Source organism: Macadamia integrifolia, chromosome 7 (genome assembly GCF_013358625.1).
Source record: "Macadamia integrifolia cultivar HAES 741 chromosome 7, SCU_Mint_v3, whole genome shotgun sequence".
NCBI lineage: Eukaryota > Viridiplantae > Streptophyta > Magnoliopsida > Proteales > Proteaceae > Macadamia > Macadamia integrifolia.
Genome location: NC_056563.1, coordinates 7,767,687 through 7,788,680, shown reverse-complemented (window position 1 = coordinate 7,788,680; position 20,994 = coordinate 7,767,687). Strand labels below are relative to the sequence as shown.

Sequence of the window (20,994 nt, the reverse complement as noted above, 5' to 3'; positions counted from 1 at the left end):
ACCAAGAAAGGTCGGCCGGGTGTAGTCTTTTTGAGGAAAGAAGAATTCCTCCCCAAGCAAAGCAGAAGGCAAATACAAAACCAGGAAGGAGCCTTTGCAGTCCCAGCTCTGTCCCCCTAGTTCTCCTCTTCGTAACCATCTGTGGATTTCGCCATGGCTTCAAAGCAGCAAGCGAACTGGTCTCCTTACGACAACAATGGAGGGTAAACTTTATTCCTAGGTTGTCCAATTTTTTTTGGAATTTCTTTTAATTATATATGTATTTTCATCAATATACTTTGTTATTCCTCTGCAGAACGTGTGTTGCAATTGCAGGGTCCGATTACTGTGTAATAGCTGCCGACACTCGAATGTCTAGCGGCTACAATATCCTGACTCGAGATTACTCCAAAATCTGCAGACTGTAAGTTATTCGTCCCCATGGCTTCTCGATCTGCGGTTTTTTTTTTGTTCGTGCTTGTTGTAATTGATGGTTTTGGAATTCTTTCCTACGAGGGAAGAGTAGGGGTTCTCGGATCCTCTATTTTGTTAATTATATACTGAACTATGGCTTGGTAAGTTTCATTTGATCGCCCATGATCGTTGCCTTCGTTGGATGCTTCTGCTGATGAAATACTTGCTGGGACTTGAAAATATCCTCTTCTGATTAGTTTTATTTGGGATCCCATATGAGGGACAGGTTGTAGATCTTTCCAGTTAATTGATTGATAACTTGTCGGGGAAGAAATGTAATTTGAATTACCTGTAGGGGTAAATGCTCCATTTGCTGCTTTTGACCTATGAAGTAGGGGTTCTTGATTTAGTTTTGGAATTCAAAGTGAGGGTGGGCTTAGGGATCATGTAAATATGAACAGTTAATTAAGTTAAGGGTACTTACAACAAGATTTTTTTGATTGCATTCACCAAGATAATTTTTTTGTTATTGGTTGCGTGATAATTTGTTAGGAGCTATAAAGACTTCCGCTACAACCAAACTTGAGTTTAGGGAGGCAGCGATATGTGTATAAGAGAGGAAACAAGGACTTCCCTTTTATAGTTTTATTAGTTTAATCTAGTGGCATTCCAAAGGGCAGCCAATACTTGAGACATGATATAGCCTTTTGCTATTCCTATGAAAGCCCTCTACTTTTCTTGAGAAAAGAAGATTTTTTATCATTACCTTTATCTCTCCTGGAAATTTTCAATTAGAATAAAATACCAAAAGATTACAACAACAACAACTCAGCCTAATCCCAACTAAATGGGGTTTGATACATGAATCCTTACCCTCCAATCAGCTCTATTTGAGGTCATAATAGATACATAGCCTACACTATGCATGTCTTTTATCATCACTACTCCCAAAGTCATTTTAGGTCTGCTCCTGGCTCTTTTAATTCCATTAATTCGAATCAAATCACTCCTCCGTACTAGAGCATTGAAAGACCTCAGTTGAACATGGACATGCCACGACCACCTCAAACTACTTGCTCGTAGCTTATCATGTATTGAAGCTACTCCCAAATCAGTTGTAATATGATCAGTCCTTCATCCTTTCTAGTTTTGCCACAGATTCATATCACCATCTTCATCTCTGTTATGCTGTATTTATCTACATGATGCTTCTTAACTATCCAACATTGTGCACCATACATCATAGCTGGTCGTATGATAATCCTATAAAAATTTCCCTTAAGTTTTAAAGGAATACGTTGCTATGTCACACAACACTCTAGATGCACCTCTACACTTCATCCATCTTATTTTAATTCTCTGTGAAACATCATCCTCTATATTACCTCATTTATTTATGATTGAACCTAGATACCTAAAATAATCACTTTGCCTAATTTCCCTCTCATTAATTTTCACCACCATATTATTTGTCCTATTGTTATTCAAGTTACACATCATATACTTCGCCTTCGTTCTACTAATCTTTAAACCTTTTCAGTTCAATGTTGATCTCTATAACTCCAACTTGGCATTGGTCCCTGTTTTTGTCTCATCCACCAAAACAATATCATCAATAAAAAGAACACACCAAGGAATCTCCTTTTGAATGTCTCTGGTTAAATCATCCATGATAAGCGCAAACAAATAAGGGCTTAAAGCTGATCCTTATGTCACTCAATTGTAATGAGGAATGCACTACTTTGACCCTGTATAGTTCTTACATTAGTCACCACACCATCATACATATATTTAATTATGTTTATATATTTACTTGAAAGGCTTTCTTCTCTAGTGCTTGTTAGTTGAACTTTTGGACTATGTCATAAGCTTTTTTCTAGGTTAATAAAGACCATATGGAGATACTTCTTGCAATCTCTAAAATTGATGTCACTCAATTGTAATGAGGAATGCACTACCTTGACCCTGCACAGTTCTTACACGAGTCACCACACCATCATACATATATTTAATTATGTTTACATATTTACTTGAAAGGCTTTCTTTTCTAGTACTTGCCAATTGAACTTCTGGACTATGTCATAAGTTTTTTCTAGGTTAATAAAGACCATATGTGATGTAGATAAATCACTTAATGGACTTATTTTATTGCAAATAAGCCTTAGGTTGGGTTATGTATGTGTTTAGTCTTTGATTCCATGGATTTTCTTTGTAATGGACCATTTTGATGGGCCTAAAATATGGGTAGAAAGTAGAAAAACAGTATTTAATTCATTAGTTTAATTAAAGTTATGTTTTGAGTCTATTTCTTTTGTTATTTCAGTTTCCTAGCTAGTTTAGGTTTCCCAATTAGTTAAGGATTGTGTTGGGCCTTTCTTTTTTAGGGTTTGAGTCAGTTTTGAGTCTTCTATATAAGTTTGTAAGGGGCTATAACATTGAATACGAATATATTAATGAAAAAAACAGAATGGCTTATGTTGTTGTGCTATGGGATGCAGTTGGGTGAGATGCCTAAACTAGAGGGTGAGATGCCCATTTACTAGTTCTTCTTCCCCCTTCTCAACCTTCCATCGAATTCTCTTTCTTTTCTTATTTTTCTTTTATTTGTTTGCTGTGAGAGAGTGTCTGAGAGCTCGAACCAAGCCTATTGGAGGACATCTTCTCTATTCAGCCAGAATTTCAAATCTTGCTCGAGATTAGGATCACTTGTGATTCTAGTTCTACATTAATATGGAGATACTTTGATGCAGAGAAGTCACTTAATGGGCTTATTTTATTGCAAATAAGCCTTTGGTTGGGTTATGTATCTGTTAGGCCTTTGATCCCAGGGTTTTATTTGCCATGGGCCACTTTAATGGGCCTAAAATATGGATATAAAGTAAGAAAAAGAGATTTAATTCATTAGTTTTGTTAGAATCCTGTTTTGAGTCTATTTTTTTGTTATTTCAGTTTTTTAGTTATTTATGTTTCCCAATTAGTTAAGGATTGGGTTATAGACCTTTCCTTTTTAGTGTTTGAGTCAGTTTTGAGTCTTCTATATAAGTTTGTAAGGGATTATAACATTAATAACGAATTTGAATGAAAAAAAAAAAGAGAAAGCTTTGTGCTGGAGAACTGTGAGATGTAGTGCTGTGAGAGACAGTTTGGGTGACATGCTTTTTCTCTGAAAATCGAGTGGCTCCATTTTTGGTTTGACTAGGCTCTGATACCAAATAATGTAAGATTGGGTTACAAGTGATCCAATCCCAGGCAGGATCTTTACTAAATTCAATAAAAATTAAATCTAGGGACCAATACAATGAACATAACAGAAAATAGAGAATGAAGGGAAGAATGGGGGTAAATGAATTGAACATCTACTTTGACTCCTACAACCTGATAGGGACACAACGACTTCGATATGCTTCGTCTCAAATGAGTGATTATGCTCGAATCAAATGGCAGGTCCATGAAGGCAACTTCAAGCTTAAGGTCGTGAGCCTAGAACATGGGAGGAGATAGAGTACGAGTTGGCAAGCATGTGCCTATCAAAACATGAACGGAGAATGTACTTCCCTCCACCAAATTTCTAAAAGCCATCCACAATTGACAAGAACATGAAGGAATTATCGGCCTCTATTGCACAACGCATTGCAAAGGAGCAACAAGAGAAGACACGTCCGACCTGTGAACCAAAGTCAGAAATTAAGGTTAGTGTTGGTGAAAATCCAGCCACTCCTACTGTCGAGGGAGAGGTAGTCATGGATGAAGTCGGAAGCAACATAGTCACAATTGTGGACAAAAAGATCAAACTAAAGGAGAATGGTACTTTAACATCTGTGATGATTGTGAATAGCCAAGAGGATGATCCTAAGGAGCTTGAGATTGAAATTGTGGAGGTCAAGAACATAGTGGTTGAAGGCATACACGTGGATGATCCCATGGATAAATTTGAGGTTGTTGAAGAGCATGTGGAGGTCGTCATCCCATTGAAGTATCTTGAAGGTCGAGTCCCTCACATTCTAGACTACACCCTTATTATCAAAGAGCTACTTGATTTTTTCCACAGCTTGAAGAGGGATGTGCACCATGCTATAATCACCCTCACACTTTACAAAATTCGAGGACGATTTTTTTCTAAAAGAGTGCGAATTGATGTAGATAAGTCACTTAATGGGTTTATTTTATTGTAAATAAGCCTTGGGTTGGGTTATGTATGTGTCAGGCCTTTGATCCCATGGTTTTATTTGTAATGAGCTACTATAATGGGCCTAAAATATGGGTAGAAAGTAGAAAAACGCGATTTAATTCATTAGTTTAATTAGAGTCTTGTTTTGAGTCTATCTCCTTTGTTATTTTAGTTTTCTAGTCAGTTCTCCAATTAGTTAAGGATTAGGTTAGGCCTTTCTTTTTTAGTGTTTGAGTTAGTTTTAAGTCTTCTACATAAGTTTGTAAGGGGTTACAACATTAAGAACGAATTTGAATGAAAAAAAAGAAAGAAAGCTTTGTACTGGAGAACTGGATGCAGTGTTGTGAGAGACAACTTGGGTGAGATGCCCTAGGGAAGAGTGAGATACTTGACCCAACCTATTCCCTTACCCCCATGCTTCCCTTCATTCTCTATTTTCTGTTTTATTCATTTCATTGGTCCCTGAATTTGATTTTTATTGAATTTAGTAAAGACCCTGCTTGAGATTGGATCACTTGTGACCCAATCTTACATTATACTTCTTGCAATCTTTAAATATTTCCACGAGTCTCCCAAATAAAGAAATTAGCTTATGTCGTGTATCTTCTTAGTGCATTACCAAATTGGTTCTCTGTAATAGTAGTTTCTTGTCTTAGGTGGGTTTTAATAACTATCTTGCATAATTTCGTAGATTACTAATTAGTTTTATGCCTCTATAATTATTGCTACTTTGAAAGTCACATTTATTTTTGTAAATCGAACCACATTGGTTTTTCTCCATTCATCTTTTATTTTCCCAATGTTCGTAATCTTATTAAATTTCTTGGTTAGCCAAGGTAAACCATAGATTCCTAAGCCCTTCTACACTTCTATTTAAGGGTGTCAATCGGTCCGGAATCAGGTATTCGGTCCGGTTTCGGTTTTGGTTCCAAGGAGTGTTAGTGTGATCCAGAACCGGACCAAGTCCCGTCTCGGTTCTGAAAATTGGTACTCGTACCCGACCGATCCGGTTCCAGTCCGGTTCTGGTTCCTATTCGAGTTTTGTATTTGGTTCTTATTTGGTTCTAGTATCCAATTTCAAATTCATTTTTTTTTTATGCAGTTGTTATTCAGAAGACAAAATATAAATGCTCATTCACTAGGTTATTGGTCTTCCCCAACAAAAGAATGAACAAAAAATCATAAGCTATCAATGGACATGTATCCATGTCGAATGATCGTAAGCAATCAATCATCTATTGAACTTCTAATATCGTTAATTTCACTACTTGAAACTCTATTAGATGATTTATCATTTAAGTGATTGAAACTAAATATCGTTAATGATCCTGAGCAATCAATCTCCTAAATGAGACTCTATTAGATGATTTATCATTTGGGTGATTGATTATGTCGGGTTTCCATATAAATTACATCAAGTTTTTAGTGAAAGAGGAAAAAATGACATTAAGTTATTTGGTCCAGTTTCGGTTAGAATCGCCGGTTCTTGGCTTAAATCCAGATCCGGACCGAACTGAATTATAAATACTTATTTCAGATCTGGGATTTAACCATATTATAATGGGTTAGATTTGGTTCAGGGTATTCGTTCCGGAACTGGATTCGATTTTCGGTTCCGGTTCTAATTTGACACCCTTCTATTGGGAGTCCAAGGATTAAAGTATCGGTATCGGTCGTCGTATCGGTCGGCCAAAATTAAGATACGTATCGGAGGGTATCGTATCGTATCGGAGATACGCTAAGATACGCTAAAGATACGCACATAAATGGATAGGAAACACTTTTTTATACACATTTGCATAAAAAAATAGTTAAAAAAAGTTATATATAACATGTGTTATGCATAAACAGTAAATTGAGAGTATCGCACTAAGAATCCAAGGTTTGTAATTGTCCCATAAATGTAAAATCCTTGTTCCCAACCTTGATTTCCACTTTAGTTAGAGAGAAAAATGGTTGGCAGCAACTTTGGAACAAAAACACCTCAAAAAATTATGTTTTTCTAAAAAATTACCCATTTTGGCCATTTTATGATCGTATCGGTGTGTATCGGTCGATACATACCGATACACACCGATACGTACCGATACATACCGAAACGTACATTTCACTTCAATTTTGAATTTTTCATAGAGTATCGGTACGTATCGGTGAGTATCGGTGCGTATCGGTGGTGTATCGGTGCGTATCGGTGCGTATCGTAGGATACGTATCGATACATAAGGTTTTTAAAATTTTCATGATACGTATCGGTATGTATTGTGCCGATGCCTATCGATACGGATACGTATCGGCCGATACGGCACGATACGCACCGATACTTAAAACCATGATTGGGACCTCACCTGGGCTTGGTGATTCGTCTGCTTTCATCATTCTTAAAGCTTCTTTTACCTCATACATATTAATTTTTCGTATATAGCTATGACGTATGGTGTCTTGTTGTAACAACCTGAACCCAGATAGAGTAAAAGTTTCTGCCCTCATGGGCGATCTTTCCCATATAAATACAACAACTACCTTATATAAACGTCATACACAACGGAAGACTTACTATTGGAGTTGAGTTCATAAGCAAGTTATATAAACAATTATAATACTGGTGGAAAAATCCATAAAAAGAAAACCTGTGTTTCTAAAGTTATTACAATATCTTTCATTATTACATAACTAAAAATGTAACATTTCAAAGTCTATTCATAGTTTTCAACCTTATCACTAAGGTTTGAGCTGTTCGGATACTCACAGCCCCAGTATCTAGAGTTGTGCCATCATACCTCCTATCTCATCTGTAAAACCACATATATGAAGGGGTGAACTAAAAGCCCAGCCCGGTGAACATGCTAAAAATACATAAAGGTGTATAAGTGCATAAACATCAATGAGAAAATAAATTTACTGTTAGGTCATGTCTAGCCATTAGTGAACTATTGAATGTGCACAATAAAGTGACGGCAGCGAGGCCTCGCATCGTAGTTTACTCATAATCCCAGTTCTCTGCAGCACTGGGGAGGAAAGATGCAGCTTATAGATAGGCAAACTACTCTATGTATCTGGTCACCAGGAGCATTGGGGAGGGCGCCATCTATCTCCCATGGTAGCATGAACTACTCCATATATCCTGTCATCAGGAGCACCAGGGAGGAGCTTTATTACATGAAAACATTATCTACTCCATGTATCCGGTCATCAAGAGCACCAAGGAGGATCTTTATTGTATAAAAACATTATTTACTCCATGTATCCGGTCACCAGGAGCACTGGGGAGGATCTTTTTTAAAGGCCATGTCTTCTCCTTGTTCTGGTCACTAGGAACACCAGGGAGAACATGTCCTAACTTATAAACAACATCATCCAGTACATATTCCCCTACTGGAAAGGGACAACAGTCACAAGGTATTGTTGTTCTCATTTATTTTTTTCTCATTCATTTATTTATTTAATTTTTTCTTTCTTTCTCTTCCTTTCTCTTTCTTTCTCTTTCTTTCTTTAAATTTTATTTATTACATTCATATCTTTAAACATCATCTAAATTATTATGCATGTAAATAAACTCATTGTTTCATTGCATTCATTAAACATACAACGTTGAAACATCTCGTCCCTTAAACGTAACATCTTAGCATCATACACTCATTTGTTCTAAGAACATCTGTGTTACATGAGCACTTCACATAATCATTAATATGTATTAGTATTGTATATTAATATCATACATAATCTCATCATGACATTCACCATACATCTTTATATCTATATATATTTACATATCATCAAACAATATTCATATTACACTCACCTTCATTTTACTTGGCAATTCCAAGCTTCAAAAGTCCAATAGCACCTGTACAATGATATATCCAACATAACGGTAGCATAATAATTAATAAGATCTTCCCTGTTGTCTAAGCTTACTAGACCAAACCTCATAAACCCAATTATAAATTGAGTTATGTTTAGTGGTTAAACTGTTCATGCAGAACCCCTGTTTCAAAACTATTTTTGGATATCTTCCAAAATACCTGGATTAAATGTCTTCATATAAAACGTAGGGTTTTGATTCATCTAACTATAAGACCAGAATCGGGTCAATCAGAGATATAACGAATGAGTTATACTGATTTTAGTAGACAATGGTCAAAATTGGCACATAATCATGCTCTTATGTTTATGAAATTCACCCATTTTGAACCAACTATTTGACTACTTTAGGATCAGAATTATAAGACTTTTATTTTTTTTATGAAAATGATAGAAAAACAAGTCTATATTCAAACCTAATTGGAATAATATCATTTGGATTTAAAAGGAGAAATATATAGTATCCGGATTGAGCGGAGGTCAGCCTGCCACACTTGAAAATTTAGTATAAATTGGGTGCTTGGTATGAGCCTGAATTTGAGTTCTAATTGGGTTCCAAATGGGGTTTCCACACTCTTCCATTCACATTCAATATACCCTAGTATCAACTCATATAAAGCTCCATATATACTTACATTAAACCTTCTAAAGAAGTCCAAGTCAACTTACCTTGTGAACTCAAGAACACCTTTAACAAAGCTTTTAAATCTTCTTTAAATCCTCTTCAATTTTTGAAATCAGCAACTCAATTTTTTTATGTCTATTAAATCATAAAATACATCTTAATTGCAATCTATTTAGAAAGCTATAGATTAACCTCTAAAATGCAAAGATTGACTCATCTCTTGAAACTCCAACCTCTTTTATTCCTTGCTCTTCCTTACTACACTATAGCTCCAAATCTCTTCTCAGTTTTTGTCCTTCTCTCATCTTTTCCTTCTTCTTTCATCATCCAAAACAAATCTCAAATGTGAAGAAGCCTCCCTTACGTGATTTCAACACTCTTTATCTTTGTTTCTTTGCAAATAAATAACCTCCCTCTCCTATAGTCAAACTTTATTTGTTTTTTGCAATTAAATGAGGACGGTGAGGGAACATGTGGGTTCCATCTCACCTTCCTCCTTTCTTCACCCTTCTTTCTTCCTCCTCTTTACGTGGCTCATTCTTCCTCTTTCTCTTTTGAAGAGCTAAAATCATGGCCCCCCCTCTTTTGTGCCATTAATGATAATATCTATCAACAACATTGGGTGGGGACTTACGTTTATTAGCATATATATAATATAATATATGAATTGGGAGTGGGATAACACATTTTTATTGTTTTTATCCTACTTGTGAAAAGTCCACAATAACCCTCTTTAACTTAATCAATTTACAATCCAACCATCATCCTCATTTAATTGCAAGAAACAAATGAAGTTTGACTATGGGAGAGAGAGGTCATTTATTTGCAAAGAAACAGAGAGAGAGAGAGAGAGAGAGAGAGAGAGTGTAGAAGTCATGTAAGGGAGGCTTCTTCACAATTGAGTTTTTGTTTTGGAAGATAAAAGAAGGAAAAGATGAGAGGAGGAAAACTGAAAAGGGGTTTGGAGCTATGGTGTAGCAAGGAACAAGAGAGGTTGAGTTTCAAGAGATGAGTCAATCTTTGCATTTTAGAGGTTAACCTATAGTCTTCTAAATAAATTGCAATTAAGATGAATTTTATGAATTAATAGACATAAAGAAGTTGAGTTGTTGATTTCAAGGATTGAAGAGGATTGAATTATTGAAAGAAGATTTAAAAGCTTCGTTAAGAGTGTTCTAGAGTTCACAAGGTAAGTTGATTTGAATTTCTTTAGAAGGTTTGATTTAAGTATATATGGAGTTTTATATGAGTTGATACTAGAGTATATTGCATGTGAATGGAAGGGTGTGGAAACCCCATTAGGAACCCAATTAGAACTAAATTCAGGCTCATACCAAGCACCCAATTTATACTAAGGCTGCATTTGGTAACGTTTCAGAAAAAACATTTTTGGAGTTTTTCTGTTCTATGAGAACGAAAAAACGGAATAAAGCGTTTGGTGCATTTATGGTGTGTTTCGTTTTTTTTGGAACAAAAAGTGAAAAAAAAAGGGTAGAAACGAGAATTGACGGAACGATAAAAAGGTAGTTCCGTCGTTCCAGTTTCGTTAAAAAAAAAAAAATGCATTTTGACGCAGAAACTGAAATTCCGTTTTTGACACGAAACATCATTTTTGGAATGTTAACGTTACCAAACGCAACATAAATTTTCATGTCTGGCAGGTTGACCTCTACTTAGTTCGGATACTATATCTTTCTTATTTTAAATTCAAATGATATGATTCAAATTAGGTTTGAAAATAAACTTGTTTTTTCTATCATTTTTATAAAAATTGAAGTCTTATAATTCTGTTCTTAAAGTAGTCAAATACTTGGTTCAAAATGGGTGAATTTCATAAACCCGAGAGCATGATTATGTGCCAATTTTGACCCCTGTCCACTAAAATCGGTATAACTCATTCGTTATAACTCCGATTGACCCGATTCTGGTTTCATAGTTAGATGACTCAAAATCCTACGTTTTATATGAAGACATATTTAATCCAGGACTCCAGGTATTTTGGAAGATATCCAAAAATAGCTTTGAAATAGAGGGTTCTGCATGAATTGTTTAACCATTAAATATAACTCAATTTGTAATTGGGTTTATGAGGTTTGGTCTAGTAAGCTTAGATAATCCTGAAGACCTTATTAATTATTATGCTACCCTTATGTAGGATATATCATTGTGTAACTGCTATTGGACTTCTCGATCTTGGAATTGCCCAGTAAAGTGAAGGTGGTGTAACATGAATATTGTTTGATGATATGTATAGAGCATAATATATATATGAAGTGATGAATGGTGAATGCTATGATGAGATTATGTATGTTATTAATATTCGATGTTAATACCTATTAATGATTATGTGAAATGCTTATGTAACACAAATGTTCTTGGAACAAATAAGTGTATGATGCTGAGATGTTATGTTTAAGGGTATGTTATGTTTTGACGTTGTATGTTTAATGAATGCAATGAAATGATGAGTTTATTTACATTCATAATAACTTAGATGATGTTCAAGTTAATGAATTTTATATTTGAAGAAAGATAGAGAAAGTAAGAAAAATAAATGAAAGAGAAAGTGACTGAAAGGAAGAGAGAGTAAGTGAAAGGAAGAGAGAGTAGGAGAGAGTAAGAGAAAGTTAGAAAGAAAGAGAAAGTAAGAAATAAATGAATGAGAAAAAGGTAAATGAGAACATTAATACCCTGTGACTGCCGTCCCATTCCAATAGAGGTTTATGTACTGGATGAGGTTTTTAATAAGCTAGGATGTGTACTTCCTGGTGCTCTTGGTGACTATAATAGGGAGAAGACATGGCCTTAAAAAAAAATCCTCCCCGGTGCTCCTGGTGACCGGATACATGGAATAGTTTGCCTATCTATAAGCTGCATCTTTCCTCCCCAGTGCTGCAGAGAACTTAGAGGTTCGAATCAATAAGACTCCACCTTATAAACATGAACCTCATGTCAAAAGATCGACAGAAAATAAACCAGACTAGTCGACCACCATTCTGGTCACTACAGTGCACTAGAAGATAGAAATCAATTAACACAGATCAGCCCTATCGATCTCAGAGTTTCAGAATTTCTGTAGCTGAATAGAGAGCAGGAAAAACAGAGGCTTAGTGGTCCAATAACAGAGGCTGAACCATGAACAACAGCTACCAATTTTAATACATCAACAGCTGGAACAATCGAATCAGAATTCTGGACAAAAGTGAGTTAGAACAGAGATCGACCAGATTAGAGAGATTTAATATATCAGACAGTCCCCTGGTTAAGATACATGGGTAGACTATGATGCAAGACCTGACTGATCTCAGTTTATTGTGCACATTCGGTAGTTCACTAATGGCTAGATATGACCTAACAGTAAACTTATTTTCTCGTTGATGTTTATGCACTTATACACCTTTGTGTATTATTAATTTGTTCGCCTCACTGGGCTTTTTAGCTCACTCCTTTATATATGTGGTTTGAAAGATGATGAGATAGGAGGTTATGATGGCACAACTCCAGATACTGGGGCTTTGAGTATCTGGACAGCTCAAACCTTAGTGATAAGGCTTGAGAGCTATGAATAGACTTTGAATGTTACATTTTTAGTGATGTAATAATGAAAGATTATAGATGTAATAATTTTAGAAACACATGTATTCCTTTTATGGATTTTGCCACCAGTATTATCATTGTTTATTTAACTTGTTTATGAATTCAACTCCAATAGTAAGTCTTCCATTGTATAGAATGTTTGTATAAGGGAGTTGTTGTATTTATATGAGAAAGATAATGATCATTTGATTGGCGCCCCTGAGGGCAGTATCTTTTACCCTATCCGGGTTTGGGTCGTTATATTTGTTGGGTAATGCAGTCTTCTAGGACACTATTACTCGAGTTGTCTTCATATAGTAGGTTGTAAAAATAATCTTTCTCTCTCTCCTTAATGTCCTTATCCCTTATTAGTACTTTACCATCTACACTTTAATACATGTCACATGGTCGAGATCTCTACTCTTCTTTTCCTTATTTTTTAGTTATCTTATAGATAGTTTTTTCCCCCTTCTTTTGTGTTTGGTTTGTTATAACGATCCTCTATATCCTTAGTCCTTTTCCATGTCTTAAAACTAGCTTTCTTAGTCTTAATGGTTGTTTGAACCCCATCATCTCACCACAAAGTCTCCTTAGAAGAAAGTCGTTTTCCTTTCGATTTGTCTAGTACATCTTTAGCAACCTTCTCAATACAAGTAGTCATCTTGTTCCACATTGTATTTGTGTTTCCCTCCAAATCCTCTTTCCTTGTTTCACCACTTTATCAGTAAATGATTACAAGAAATCACCTTTTAAGCTCCACCACCTCATCCTAAGGCAAACAAGCTCACATTTCTTACAATTCAGGAACATATCCGTGATCACTAAACTATGTTGTGTGGTTAGGCTCTCCATTGGAATGACTTTATAGTCCTTGCATGACAATCTATTAGACCTTATACTTAGGAAGAAATCTATTGTGATGCCCACTTTTTAATTGAATGGATGCTCCTTTCTCTTTTCAAAGTTAGTATTTATAGTGGATAAATCTTAAGGCACTGCAAAACCTAAAATTGAGATCCTCTCATTCCTCTCTCCTAAATCATATCCTCCATGTATACCTTTATAGCCTCTACAATATCTCCCAACATGTCCATTCAGGTCACCTCCTATAATAATCTTTTCTCCTTGACTAAAACCTGCACCAATCCATCCATGTGTTTTCCCAACATTGTAAATTACTCATTTCATCCAATCCTACTTGGGGTGCATAAGCTCTTTCTCCAACGCAAGCTTGATTTATATAATCTTATCCTAAATCCTTTAACATCCACCATATCATTCTTTAAATCTTAATCTACTATTATGCCCACCCATTTCTGTTACTTTTATGATTTTATCCCCTTATATACCCAAGTTTAAAGCCATCCAACTCCTTAGCTTTTTTATCCTTCCATGTAGCCTATTGAATCCACTCTGTTAATCCTTTGTTTCCTCATCACACCTATCAAGTCTAGACTCTTACCCGTTAAAGATCCATTGTTCCAAGATGCTAACCTAATCTTATAATTTTTGTCTAGCTTTTTTACCCGCACTCGTCCATGATGCGCTTGCCTACTTGTCACTGCATTTAGGCACCCAAAGCGGTGCTTCTCTTACTGGGGATGCCCAAGCTAACCCTCGCTCACTTTTCACTACACCGGGTTATAGTATAGCGCGTCGCTTATTCTGGTAGGGAACACCCTAGCATAACGTTGATAATATAAGATTGTACAATCCATGGTAAAAGGGTTTGGCTAGGGTTTTTTTCTTTTCCAGTGCCGGCTGCCATTCTAACACACCAACCTTAATCCTTTATCCGGGTTGGGACCTGCAGCAAACACTGGCAGAGTTAATAAGCAATTTGAAATGTTATAAACGGCTAATAAGGAACTCCAAGCATAATATTTTAAGACGTTAGATACCCCAAATGGTTCCTCAATTGTACAAATACAATGACGATAACAATAAAAGCTTTCTATTGATCAGATGGAATATTCCCTAACAGCTGTGGACTGTTGGGCATTTCCAGTTTCTTGTCTAAACCATCGTACTTAATCTGATCATCTGTTCCAATGGCCCTTCAAAGCACTGTTACGAACATCATAGAAAGGTAATTAGTTGGTGGGATACTTGGTTGGAAATTATTTTGTTGAAATATTTTCTTTGATAAATGTCAACTTTTTTTTTGCGAATTAATTGTTACATGTAAAATCATGATCCGATAAAACAGTATGTGTTATGCCCCCCCTCTTCCCGTGCACCATTGTGGCCCTACTACTCCTCGCTTAGTATCATTGTTATTATGTTGAAGTTATCTCATTTCATGTTTATCTTCATGTTTTTGACCTTGCAGAGCAGACAAATGTCTGATGGCCTCTTCTGGGTTTCAGGCTGATGTAAGAGCTCTACAGAAGGTTTTGACAGCTAGGCATTTGGTATGTGATGGAAGATTCTAGTGCATATTGTTCCAAATAATAATTTTCCTCCGTGAAAATCTGAAAATGGCCGATGTATCTGTTGCTGCTCTAATAATTTATGCTATTAGGGGACATGTTTTATATTACAGGACCTTATCATGTCATGCCATGCCATGATAGTTTTGTGTTGAATGGGTCATGTCTGGTCATTTTAGATGAAGTTGGTGTGCCAAACGGGTTTGGTGGGTTAGACATCCTCAACCATTGACTCATTTTTTAATTGTGTCATGTCTTATTGTGTCAAACTTCCCTCAATCCAACCCCCCAAACTTCTTGTCATGTTCATGTTATTGGCCAGCAATGGCTAATTGCCCAGTGCCCCCATAACTAAGAAGATTACTTCTTCACTAGTTCTATATGGAGAACACAAGGCATGATAGGACAGAGACTTACATTTTACCTTTTTCTTTGTAAGATTTCTGTGAATATCAAAGTAAAAAGATTGCGAGTTCTCTACTATGTGGTAGCTATTGCTGTTTTCTTTGATGAATTCCATTTTCTACCTGTGAAAAGTAAAGTTTTATATTTGCTGCTGGTGATTATTCATAAAGAGTTGTGTCAAAATCTACTTAATTTATGGTAGTAATCCTCAGAATTTTGTAGGAGTTGGTAGGGTAATATATTCAGAGCTTTGAGTATTAATCTGTTAATGTTTTCGGACAATGCTTTAATGATTTTTTTGGCCAATTTACTTGATTGGTTTGTAATCTGGAGGGGAAAGGCCTATTTTTATTGTTACTCTCCCAGAGGAACTTACAATAGTTGTCCTGTTAGAAAAAAGTTCTGTTGTATCGATGGTCGCTGTGTGTTGAGAATCTAAATCCCCCAACTTTCTGTGTTCCAAACTTTTTCAGAAACTATTTGCTTTTCACCTTTTGGAGGTAAGGTTAGAGGTTTGTTATTGGAAGTGGGAAAGGATGAGATTGTGATTGTAATTTTTGTCAAATTAAATGCACTGCAACAATTTAGGTTCCCAAAACTACAAATTTCAAATTCAACATATGCTGCATCTAATTTGTGGAGATAGAATTTCTGATGATCTCAGAAAATTTTTGTAACTTTATGGAAACTGATTTCTGGTTTTCTTTCTGTTGTGACATAGATTTATCAGCATCAACACAACAAGCAGATGAGCTGTCCTGCAATGGGTCAACTTCTCTCGAACACTCTATACTACAAGCGCTTCTTCCCTTATTATTCCTTCAATGTCTTGGGTGGTCTCGACGAAAATGGTGGGACTACTGCTAGCTTTTGAAGCCACATTTATGCCCCCAATCTATCATGTGAACTTATGGTTGCTCCAAAATAATCTTTCAGGAAAGGGTTGCGTGTTCACATATGATGCTGTTGGATCCTATGAGAGGGTTGGATACAGCACCCAAGGTTCTGGTTCAACACTCATCATGCCTGTTTTGGACAATAAGCTGAAGGCTCCTAGTCCTCTCATATTACCTGCCAAGGTGATGGCCTGACTTCAATTGCTAGGTTAGATGTCTGTTCCTAATTTTTCTTCTACTTATCAATCTCAATACCGAGATAAATTTTGCAGGACGCTGTGACTCCACTACTGGAGTCAGAAGCAGTTGACTTGGTGAAAGATGTTTTTGCGTCTGCGGTTGAAAGGGATATATATACTGTGAGTTTTTTTCATTTTCATCTGACATTTCTGTTCTCTTTCTCCTTTTTTTCCCCTCTTGGAAAACCTAAATAAGTGGTATAAACCATGTCATTCTAGGGCATTCCAAGGGATTTAGTTAACATGCATGGGTTTGAAGGCCAATCACTCAGTTTTCTAAGAAATTAGCAGTGACCACTCTCTCTCTTCCATACTTAGGATGACCTAATTGATATTGTTAGTGCTTTGCTAGAAAACCTAGAAATTGGAAGTTGACCTGGGATATCTAGGTGCATGGCACCATCAAGGTTCCAGGTTTAGGTTTCGAGCCTGGTTTCGTACAGGCTTGGAATTGAAATTTTTATGAAATATCTGTCAAAACCTGGAAGGCTTCGGTGGATCGTTTCGAAGCCCAAGTGGCCAAATTAGGTCCCTAAACTTTAAGGAAACCTATTTTAGGCTCTCTAAACATAGTGGAACCCTTATAATGTAAAAATAATAATAACAACTAACACACCCAAAATGGGTCAAAATTTCAACTCATTTTGTCCGAAATAATACATTTTTTTTATTAAAGGTTTGCATTGTTTTGGATGAAACAATACTAAAACCACTCATATCTGCAGCAAAATTTGACTGAAACCTTGCACTTAACGTTTTTACATGTCACATGAAATTTTGTTTCAACATTGTGCGAAACCAAAATATTTTGCAAAATTTCAGAGAAACTTTGAACATTACCATGGTGATGGCTACAGAACTACATATGTGAATATGCTGGTAATTTTCTTCCAAGCTGGGAACTCCAATTGCTTTATCTAGGAGTTGGGATTGGTTGGACTCCGCAAACGGTATTAGCTTAAAATTCTGGACTATTGAAAGTTGTGTAATATTTACTTTGGTCATGAGAAATGGATTCTTAAACCGAGACAAGGGATAGTTCCTCTGGCACAATCAAAGATTGACCATGTTGCACAACATCTGAGGCAAATTGTATTTGAACTCATAACAATGCCTTCACCAGTGTTCTTCTATGTTAAGTGCATTAGGAATCTGCTTTTGGTTTAAGTTGTTATTCACAAATTGCCTTGATCTAATACTACTTGAAACTTAATAAGATCAAATCTTGGAATGATAAGGGGAAAAACCAAAAAAGGGAACTTTTTCTGAATTCTTTGTCTTTTGCAGTACTGGGATTAGTTGCTGGACAACAAACTCTTAGATTATGCGCCTAGTTCATTTTTTTTGTCGGGGGAGTTGTTGTTGAGTGTTTGACACAAGATTTTAAGACCTTGCGATTATCAATGGCATTAAATGGTGTAGATGCTTCAGCCTTCATTTGTTTCCTTTTCACTGATATTTACAGGAGATCCATGAAAAAGATACGTCACAGAACAAAAAGGAAAAGAAGAAAGTAGAATGATCAAATTTATGCTGTTTGATTTGCACCCTTTGCTTCATGTTACCTTATCCTGTTTTGTATGTGGTGCAGGGTGACAGGTTAGAAATAGTAGTCGTTAAACCAGACGGTATTCGACGTGAATTTATGGAACTCAGGAAGGACTGAGCACTTTCCTGCTCTGCCTCTAGAGTAAAACTGTGAAAGTCTGAAATTATGCCAGTAAGGTGATACTGTGGTGGGTCTCCTGGTGCTCCCATGGCTAATCAATTTGTTATTTGTGGCTTGTAGGATTAATGCCCTTTAAATATGCCAATTTCCTCCATTTTAAAATGGTGCTGCCATGGGGAAATATGTTTCAACATGAATATCTATACTGAAACTTGGAGAATATTTGGATTTTGATTTTTGCCATCTTTCTTTAGAGCTGTATACATTTAGATTTGGGTTTATATTAAAAACGTGGGCAGATTTTAATTCATGTTTGTTCGAACTCTTGCTGAAATACACATGGGTGGCAAAAAGACCACAGTGCCCCCCTTGTTGGATGCATGTGTGCCTCCACTAGTTGGTCCCCCACGCTGGCATAGTGGCCATGCGATCAGGTAGTGATCTCTAGGCCATTTTTTATAAAATTTTTTAGATTTATTGTTTTCTTTATTAAACCATGAATATGCCTATACATCGTATGTGACTGGAGGATTGAACCTTCAGGATTCGACAGGATACTGAGTGTTGGGAACGTGGCTGTCAAGGTGTGCCCTAAATGATGCCAAGGCTTGACAAGGTGCTCCGTGAGACCTCATAATCTCTCCCTCCTATGTGTAATGTACCTTTTGTTTGTTGCCATATCTCATTCTTACTATGTCTATGGGACAACACTTGGAAATGTCGCCTGAGATATAATATGGGTAAAAGAGTGCACCCTGGTCGCACCGGCCTTTGGATCCAGATACTGTGGGTGAAATGGTACCCCCACCTCTGTAAAATACAAGAATCAACCTTTCTTGATGCCTATATGTACTTCTTCATTGGCCCCCACACTGGTGTAGGGGCTGCACAATCAGGAAATGTTCTTTTCTCCAAAAGATAGTCTCTTGCTTTGGGTGCCATGGCACCTCCGAGACGTTGCCCAGGCATCAAGTGGATGGCCTGCCACCATGTCTTGCCCTTGGCATCGTCACCCAAGGTTTTAGAACTCAGAATTGGGTAATTCGTAAAAGAATTTCACCAGAAAAATAAAATATTTCATAAATGCAGGGAGAGGGATGGGCACGGATAAAAATCGTCTGAAATTCTCATCTTGTGCAATTCTGTACAATGCCCCCTTAGGTGGTCGACACATGTACAATTCCAAATGAACGGTCCAGATTTAAATACCGTTGACACAACTTTAAACCAGTGGGAAACTAACGTGAATCAAACCATTGGAGAACAAACCGATTTGGTTAATCATTTTGAAATAAAAGCTGAAAGAGTTTCCCTCTCCTCTTTCGGCTCTCTCTCTCTCTCGATCTCAACTCTCCCTCTTTGTTACTAAAAGCCCTGACCCTCTTTGTCACAGAAAGCTTGGACCTGCTCTCTCTCCTCTCCCTGCTCTCTCGACTCTCTCTCTGTTCGTCGCTCGACTCCACTTTCTCTCTGTTCGTCGCTCGACTCCACTTTCTCTCTGTTCCTCGCTCGACTCCACTCTCGACTTTCCCTTCCCTTGAGTTCCTTTCCTTCAAACTCCAATATACTCACAGGGACCAGGAGAGTGAGTGCCAAATTAATAAATCCAAACAAAGAGGATGTGATCCACATAAACACTCATTGGAAACGACGACCTCACTGAACTAAACACCACCGGAATTCGGTAGATATAACAAACAAGTGAAACAAGAACTAGAATTCCAATGTCTGAAAAAGTAATGAAGAAAAAGAAAGAAAAAAGAATGTTTCTGACGCACCTCTTCTGGGCTTAACATTAGCTTTAGTGGGGGTAAGAGTGCTGTGTTGAACCAATTTCGTTTCAGATCTCGTCTTTTCTTCAGTGGGGAACAAAACACCATCAATATCCTGAACTGAAATTCGGCCTTCGGTGTAGATATCGGGATTGAACAGATGAGTTGATCATCTCCAAATTTCACAAACCCATCAACTTCTTCGGCTACAACCTTGTGGGGAACCTTCTCACCGCACTATATACTCTCCGGGACGAGATGGTAATATAAGATCTGCTCCGGGTCAACTGGTCCGTTTATGGCTTAGACATAGCTTCATCGTTTGGAGCCAAAACAATTAGAATGTAACCATCAGACACTAAGAGAGAGAGATAGAGAGAAGCTTAAATCTAGAACCGCCGGAGAAGAAGATGCAGCAGCCGATCAGAACATACAGCAGAGATACCTCAGTTCCCTCCTTTATACTGCAACTAAACATAATCAAACACTAGAAAACTGAAACCAACTCCTAAAAATCTCATCCGATGTTTCAGATCGCCAAAAAACAACAAAAAGAAAACCAATTTATAAATTAAATTATTACACTACGAAGGATGAATAATTTACCAGATCAACATTCTCGTTCTTAATTTCCTCCAAACTGATACCACCCATCTTCGCCGATGGAAGCAAACGAACTCAACAATCAATGGAACTCACACAGAGAATCAAAACCGAAAAAAGAACGAAAAACTTAAACCTAAATCGTTAGAGAAGAGAAGAAGCTACAAGCCATGGCCGATGAGAAGCCTCGTCTCGTTTGAACCGGTTTGGTTTGAATCTTCACACGGCCAGTTCAATTGGCCTCTAACCAGGTTTTGGTGAAAATTCAACCAACAATTAATCCTGGTTGTTCACTTAAAGTTGTACACTTGTCGACCACCTAAGGGGGCATTATACAGAATTGCACAAGATGAGA

General features: G+C 36.8%; 1 protein-coding gene and 1 long non-coding RNA gene across 3 annotated transcripts; one reads left to right on the top strand and one right to left on the bottom strand.

Moving 5' to 3' along the window:
• LOC122083171 (proteasome subunit beta type-1) lies at positions 1 to 18,574 on the top strand. Its single transcript, XM_042650881.1, has 7 exons — positions 1 to 203; positions 296 to 403; positions 14,956 to 15,037; positions 16,182 to 16,311; positions 16,397 to 16,539; positions 16,629 to 16,715; positions 18,187 to 18,574. The coding sequence occupies exons 1-7, from the start codon at positions 154 to 156 to the stop codon at positions 18,259 to 18,261; spliced, it is 675 nt and encodes a 224-aa protein (XP_042506815.1). The 5' UTR covers positions 1 to 153; the 3' UTR covers positions 18,262 to 18,574.
• A 1,294-nt stretch (positions 18,575 to 19,868) lies between these two features.
• LOC122083111 lies at positions 19,869 to 20,994 on the bottom strand. Of its 2 annotated transcripts, none has more exons than XR_006141566.1 (2): positions 20,643 to 20,994; positions 19,869 to 20,506 (listed from the first exon to the last, which is right to left on the bottom strand). It is a non-coding gene; the product is annotated as an uncharacterized LOC122083111 (long non-coding RNA). The 2 variants fall into 2 exon arrangements; XR_006141567.1 differs by having other exon boundaries at positions 19,869 to 20,500.

Excerpts from the sequence above, each read along its gene's own strand:
- LOC122083171 (XM_042650881.1), top strand. The coding sequence starts at position 154 with ATGGCTTCAAAGCAGCAAGCGAACTGGTCTCCTTACGACAACAATGGA. Across the intron at positions 404-14,955 it reads TACTCCAAAATCTGCAGACT|AGCAGACAAATGTCTGATGG; the intron begins GTAAGTTATTCG and ends TTGACCTTGCAG. Across the intron at positions 15,038-16,181 it reads TTTTGACAGCTAGGCATTTG|ATTTATCAGCATCAACACAA; the intron begins GTATGTGATGGA and ends GTTGTGACATAG.